General features: G+C 42.3%; 1 protein-coding gene across 1 annotated transcript in view; it reads right to left on the bottom strand.

The window, feature by feature from the left end:
* The window catches only part of SIDT1 (SID1 transmembrane family member 1), a 62,204-nt gene that overhangs the window by 16,629 nt on the left and 37,990 nt on the right, over positions 1-7,585 (bottom strand). The window contains 2 exon segments of the mRNA XM_027765651.1: positions 3,494-3,602; positions 4,235-4,371. Of these exon segments, the coding sequence (XP_027621452.1) occupies positions 3,494-3,602; positions 4,235-4,371 (246 nt within the window).

Here is a 7,585-nt window from a genome sequence, read left to right as displayed (position 1 = left end):
AGAAAGCGAGAAATCACCCCCCAGGGGGGATGGTCACGCCGCAATCCCTTCTCCTCCATTCTCCTCTCGGGATCTTGGGCATGCACGCACACGCGCCCAGAGTGAGTTTTAAGCCACCGGGTCCGGGACACGAACCGTGGTCGACTACGTGGGAGTCCAGCGACATAGCCATTATGCTAACTGCTGGTTCCCTTGCTATCCTTTTCTATACTTTTCCCTTCTCCCACCCCGTTCCACACTGTCTTCAGCATCCATAACTGTTTTCACTGCTTTAATGCCCTCCGATATTTCGATCCCTACCATAAAGCGTGGATAGTTGGTATACATTAAGTGGATACATCCAATATCTTTCTTTCATAATCTGGCTTGTTTCACTCAGCAATAGATCCTGCATATTCAACCATTTTCTATCAAATGCTAGGGTCTTATTGTTTTTATGGCTGAATAATATTCCGTATAGTATATGTGTCACACTTTTTCCATCCATTCATCTGTTTGTGGACATTTGGGTTGGTTTCATGTCTTAGCGATCGTGCATAATGCTGCAATAAACATTGATGTGCAAGCACTTTTCTGACTGAGCATTCTCCTGTCCTTTGGTCAGATACCCAGAAGTGAGATTGCTGGATCAAATGGTAGTTCTATTTGTAGGTCTTTGAGGAACCTCCGGGTTGTTTTCCACAGTGGCTGAACCAGTTTACATTCCCACCAGCAGTGCAGGAGAGTTTCCCTTTCACCACATCCCCTCCAACACTTATCACTTTTTGTACTTTTCATCTATGCCGTTCTGAAAGGGTTAGGTGGTATCTCATGGTTTTAATCTGTATTTCCCTTATGATGAGGGGTGTTGAGCATTATCTCATGTGCTTTTTGGTTGTTTGTACGTCTTCCTTAGAGAGATTTTCGTTCAGCTCATTTTCCCATCTTTTAATTGGGTTAATCTTTTTTGTTTGTTTGTTTTGAGTAAGCTACTTGAGTTCCCTGTGTATTTTGGTTATCAGTCCTTTGTCTGAGGCATATTTTACAAAAATATACCATTTTGAGGGTTGTCAATTCACACTAATTAGTGTGTCCTTTGCTGTGCAGAAACTTCCTAGTCTGATATAGTCCCACTTGTCTATTTTAGGGATTATTGCTTGTGCTTTGATAATCTTATTTAAGAAGTCTATCCTACCCCAATGTCTCCCAGTTTCCCGAGTATTTTCCACCAGTAGTTTTATAGCTTGAGGTCTTAGGTTCAGATCTTTGATCCATTTTGAGTTGATTTTTGTTAGTGGTGAAAAATAGGGATTAAGTTTCATCTTTCTGTAGGTGGATATCCAGTTTCCCCAGTACTATTTCCTAAAGAATTTTCCTTTTCCCAGTGGGTTGACTATTATTCTTTGTCAAAAGTCAGCTGTCTGTAAGCTTTGGGGTTTATTTCTGAGGTCTCTATTCTATTCCATTGGTCTGCCTGTCTACTTTCATGCCAATACAATGGGTTTTGATTATAACAGCTTTATAGTATATCCTGGGGTCAGGGAGTGATATGCCACCCACTCCACTCTTCTTGCACAGCATTCCTTTGGCAATATGGGGTCTTTTATGATTCTAGATAAATTCTATGGTTGTCTTTTCTAGATCTGTTTCAAGTTTATTTTTCTAACTCTGGAGGAAACTAGAACAATGATCCAAATTATTTTCCTTTTGGAAGTTAATTCTGTGTGCTCAGAGGGCCATATCAAATGTTCTACACAACTGGCTAATGTGAGTGAGGGATCTGGAGGTACATCAGCTATGTTCATACCATGAGTAGATCTGCTGACCAGGTCCAAAGGGAAAACTAAATAGTGAAAATGAGAAATTGTTTTAGTGGGTCTTCTAGCCCAAAAGCCATTTACTTGTTTATGTAGAATTTCTCTTAGACCTGGGCAACAGGGACCCTACATTTTTGAAGACCTTTATTCCCCCATGTGTTAAGGAGGAGTATGCAGGGCAAGGGGACTAATCCTCCTCAGGACACAATCTGAATGCCTGAACCTCCAAATTCCCTTCCCAGATGGCCTTAAGCATAGCCTCCTTCCTGTACCATCTTCCTGAGGGTAGGTGGCTCCATTACTGTGGACTTCCAGAGGGAAGGAATGGCCAGGTAGTGTCTCTATGTAGGGATGTAGGTTGATATTGGCTATTGGACAAGGGTGTCCATATGCATTCCTGTGAAACCCCTTAAGATACGGAGAGAGCCAGAGGTGGGAAGGAAAGAAGGGAAAGGGATGGGACTAGCTCTCCTACACAGCTGTGTCCTAGTGTTCTTCTGAGGGCTGAGAATTCTAAATGTGAACAGGGACCTTCTAGGCCATAATGAAGGTTTATTCTATTTTCCAGTTTGTTGGTCTTTCTCTCCTTCTCATTTCCTTTCCTTTCCTCTTTATTTTTCTCTCTTATACTTAATAGATTTTGAATCTGCTTTATAACTTTGAGGTTTTTGTTTGTTTTGTTTATTACCCATATGACATGTGGGCTTTTATTTGTACTCTTGCCCTGGGCTCTATAAATATTAGGGGTGGGCCTCTGTTTATATATAATGGATTTGTCTCGAAATACACACAAAAAATTTAAGTCTGACTTCCTGATCTTAATATGGTTTGTGAAATGTAAATCCTCTAAAACAACTTCAACCTGTTCCAATGTTTGATGGCTGACTGATAGCAGCTCATGGGCTGCCTTCAGGAGAACATCAGTGCTCCCTGGTAACCCACATGGTTTTTTTAGCAGGTGTCCTGCTTCTAAGATTGGCAAGTCGGTCTCAAAACATTCCAGACCTAGAATCTGGAAATAATATATAATATTCACTCTTGATAACAATTTTGCATCATTAAAGAAATATTCCTGGGTCAGCCCATGGCATGGTGGTTAAGGTGGTTAGGTCCTACATGACTGACAGCACATTTGAGTCTTGGATCCAGCGGTTTAAGAAACACGCCAAATACATGTGCATGCATGCCCAAAGTCCTGAAAGGGGGGAGAGATGGAAGAGAAGGGACTGTGGTGTGACCATTGCCCGTAGAGAGATGCTTTCTCATTTTTCCTCCCTCTGTCTGTCTCTGTCTCTCTATCTCGCATCCTGGTGAGCACATATGCCCTCTGGCAAATTAAAAAAGAAAGGAAAGAATAAAAGAATGGAAAAGGAAAGCTCCTTTTAAATGTTGCAAATTGCAAAATGATCTTCTAGGTAGAAATAGTACTATGATTACTTATCATTCTTCACATGCACTTTCCAAGTTTGGTGGATTGTAAAGTGTTTATGGTATGCCTCAGTCCTGAGGTATGGCAAGTTTATTTCTTGGCTGAAAATAGAACAAATTGTAGCAGTTTATTGCAATCCTATAAAAAAGAGGAAACTCTTGGAGAGAAAACATGCTATTAAACACAACACAGAACTCGGAGCGCGTGCTTACGGTGGTAACACCAAGATAAGGCAGGTGACTGGGTTAGAGAATTACAGGGGACTCACCTATCTTGAAGCGACCCATGTAGTAGATCTGAGTGCTGAGGGCCAGCGAGGCCAGGATGTGGATCACAGAGAAGATGATCCAGAACCACACATCATTTTTTCCAAACACCTAGAAGCAAAGATGGAAGTTACCTTCATTTGGGGGTTTTTCTAGGGATCTTATTAAAATAATTCTGTATCTCATGTGTGCACAAGAAGCTCAAAGCAAAGGTGTGTGTGTGTTTGTGTTTTCTCCTCCTTCTTGAAACTCATGAGGCTCTTACTCCATGGTAAGCAGGTAAAATAATGGTCCCCCTGGTCAAAGGAAAATGGAAAAAGGAAGATACAGGGGAAGCAGCTGAACAACAATGGCAAAGGAGCAGAGTCGAAGTTACTGCTGTATAAACACCTGAAAACAGCCCGCGCTTGCTGCCTAGGCACTTTTAGAAAGTGGTTTCTGTTCCTTTAAGTTGGTGTCTCCAGCCAGCTTGTCCAGCTCTGCTCCAGTCTCATAGAAGCCAGGCCCTGGCTTTCTGCTAAAAGTATGCAGGATAATTTTACATTATTGTGCATAACCAGCTGAATTATTAAGCCAAAGTGTGCCCTGGGTGACCCAATAAGGAGAGTGAGTCCTGGGCTGAGGGTCATGGTTCATCCAAACCTGTTCACCCGGTGTTCAACAAGCAACAAATAAATAATGAAAAGCCTCCCAAGAAGGCACTTTTCTAGAGCCAGACTGAAAGCAGGTGGAGAGGGACGCACCACTCCGAGGACGGTGAGCGTAATGACCGCTGCGAAGGACGCGTAGGCTGAGTAGGCGCTGGCGTTGATGTCCGGGTGGCGGGTCTGGTAGAGCTTCAGCATGCAGAGACCCGCGATCATGTACATGAAGGAGGTGTCTGAGGACCCAGAGGAGAAGCCGAGATGGTCAGGATTCAGTAGGCAACAGACAGAAAATACTTCTAGACTTTCCTTCAGCCCCTGAGTACTCCTTACTTCTGCCCATGGAGGATTAGTCACCCTCCCACTGCGAGACCTCCACCATGGCAGCCTAGACCCATCCTCCAGGAAGACCCCACTCACCCCACTCTAACCCCTTTCCATCAGAAGAAAAACATCTGATATGATAAATTCAATATTAGAAAAATCATGAGGCATTTTCGTATAGAAAAAGACAAAGAAAAATACATCATGACTTTTCTGATGACCCAATAGTTCTTCTTTCACAGTGTGACAATAACATAACATAGATGTGGCAGGTTGTACTCAGCATCCTGACGCATAATCACACCGATCAATGCACTTTATATCCACTGATGGAAAATAGCTAAAGACTAAACGTAGCTTAGCTGCCTTAGAACTATGGAAAAGCAAATTAAGAATGCAATGCCCTTTATTATTCAAAAATTTAGTACAATATTATATGTCTGACAATAACACATGTTAATAATGATGTGAGGAAATGGAAACTCAATCAGAGTGGCAATTAATACCCTGCAGAGAAGCTTGGCAGTTTTTGGCAAACTGGAAGATACCCAAACTTGATAACTCAAAAATTCTACTTCTAGGTATCCTGGGGACCCTCTCGCACATGTGCACAAAAAGACATATAAAAGAAAGATCCTCGCAGTACTGTCTGTAATCGCAGAACACTGGCAACAATCGAAGGTTGTTTAATGGGGAAACTGATACATGTGATATATATACATATATATTTTTTTTTCCTTTTTTTTTTGAGAGGTTTTTGCTATAGGGCGTGTGTGCTCACCAGAAAGTCAGAAAGGGACAGAGACAGAAAGCGAGAAATCACCCTCCTGGGGGGGATCGCCATGCCACAATCCCTACTTTTCCATTCTCCTCTTGGGATCTTGGGCACACATACACATGTGCCTGGCATGAGTTCGAGCCACCAAGTCTGGGACTCGAACCACAGTTGACTATATCGGAGTCCAGTGACATAGCCATTACTCCAACTGCTGGTCCCATGCGATATATTTTTATTAATAGAATATGACAACCTTAAAAATAAATGAACTATAAGCCCTTGATTCAATGTTGATAAATGTTTTTTTTTCTTTTTCAATTTATTTATTTGCATTCATTCACTGTACATCATTACAGCATACAAAATGAGATTTTCCATCCAGAGTATACTTTATTTTGCAGTGTTGATAAATGTTGAAACGTATTGTTGTATGAAAAAGAAAGGTCGTAGAACCCAGTATGATAAGTTAATGGTAGTTTACTACAAATGTAATAAAAATATAAAATCAGACTAGAAGGATGAATACCAAATTAATCATAGTTGTTGCCTCTGAGGGAGGAATGAGGGGATTAAGTTTGGGAAGCCATTCAAAGTAAGTCTAACCTTCACGGCAACATGTTCTTTCTTTAGAAGTAGGTCTAAGGCAGATATTTAGAAATGTTGATGTTTACTGATTCTGAGTGGTGAGTGATAATTGTGCTCTGTAGTTTTTTTTAAAAAAATGTTTTCAATTTAAAAAATTAAGTGTGACAGAATGTCTGGTGTTATGAATTAACAGCCAGAGCACAAACATGAAAATGTGTCTTAAAAACCCGTATGCTTCAGTGTGGGGGACATTGTTCATTGCTGTTGAGTTGCAAGGGGGCATTGTCTGGGAGTTTCTCAAAAGAAATTTCTTTGCTTTTAAATGAGATTTCTGAAAGACAGCTTGCTGTCTCATTGCCTACCCGCATCAACGCTTCCCTGTCTCCTTTCCAGCACCTCAATACTAACTCAATATGTACCCTCTTTTCAGCTCAGAAATGCACACTTGAGCCCCTTTGCTTCAAGAAAGCTAACCCCACTCTTGGCCTCAGGGATAGTTGTGATTGGTCTAAAGTAATCCCACCTCCTTTGCTGATTGGTGTAGCCATCCAGGCCTGAGCCAACCAGCACTTAAGGATTGATTCAGGAATAGAATCCTGACTGTTCAAGCTGTTGAAGTGCAAGGGAACATTGTCTGGAAGTTCTGCAAAAGAAGTTTCTTTGCTTCTAAATGAGATTTCCAGAAGCCAGCTTGTTATCTCCTCTGGAGCTGTAGGGTGGAGACCTGCTATAACCAGCACCTGCTCTAACTACTTTGTCATCATGAGGAAAGATAGCCTGAGGATAAAACCAACATACAGGGGACCAGCAGTTAGCGTAATGGCTATGTCCTTGACTCCCATGTAGTCAACTGCGGTTTGAGTCCTGGACCCGGTGGCTTAAAAATCAAGCCGGGCACGTGTGCGTGCATACCCAGGATCCCGAGAGGAGAATGGAGGAGAAGGGATTGTGGCATGGCCATCCCCCCTGGGGGGTGATTTCTTACTTTCTGTCTCTCTGTCTCTCTCTGTCTGTCTGGCGAGCGCATGCACCCTATAGCAAAAAACAAAACAAAACAAAACAAAAAAACAACAAAAAAACCCACGTTGTGATTGGTCTAAAGTAATCCCACCTCCTTTGCTGATTGGTGTAGCCATCCAGGCCTGAGCCAACCAGCACTTAAGGATTGATTCAGGAATAGAATCCTGACTGTTCAAGCTGTTGAAGTGCAAGGGAACATTGTCTGGAAGTTCTGCAAAAGAAGTTTCTTTGCTTCTAAATGAGATTTCCAGAAGCCAGCTTGTTATCTCCTCTGGAGCTGTAGGGTGGAGACCTGCTATAACCAGCACCTGCTCTAACTACTTTGTCATCATGAGGAAAGATAGCCTGAGGATAAAACCAACATACAGGGGACCAGCAGTTAGCGTAATGGCTATGTCCTTGACTCCCATGTAGTCAACTGCGGTTTGAGTCCTGGACCCGGTGGCTTAAAAATCAAGCCGGGCACGTGTGCGTGCATACCCAGGATCCCGAGAGGAGAATGGAGGAGAAGGGATTGTGGCATGGCCATCCCCCCTGGGGGGTGATTTCTTACTTTCTGTCTCTCTGTCTCTCTCTGTCTGTCTGGCGAGCGCATGCACCCTATAGCAAAAAACAAAACAAAACAAAACAAAAAAACAACAAAAAAACCCACCTCTCCAAAAAAAGAAAATAAAAAAAAACACCCAACATACAGGTTGGGCATAGCCAAAAGGATCATAGAAAAATGGATCAGGGCCACCAAA

The sequence above is a fragment of the Tupaia chinensis genome, unplaced genomic scaffold (genome assembly GCF_000334495.1).
Source record: "Tupaia chinensis unplaced genomic scaffold, TupChi_1.0 Scaffold139218_1, whole genome shotgun sequence".
Lineage (NCBI taxonomy): Eukaryota > Metazoa > Chordata > Mammalia > Scandentia > Tupaiidae > Tupaia > Tupaia belangeri.
This window is presented reverse-complemented; position numbering and strand designations above follow the sequence as displayed.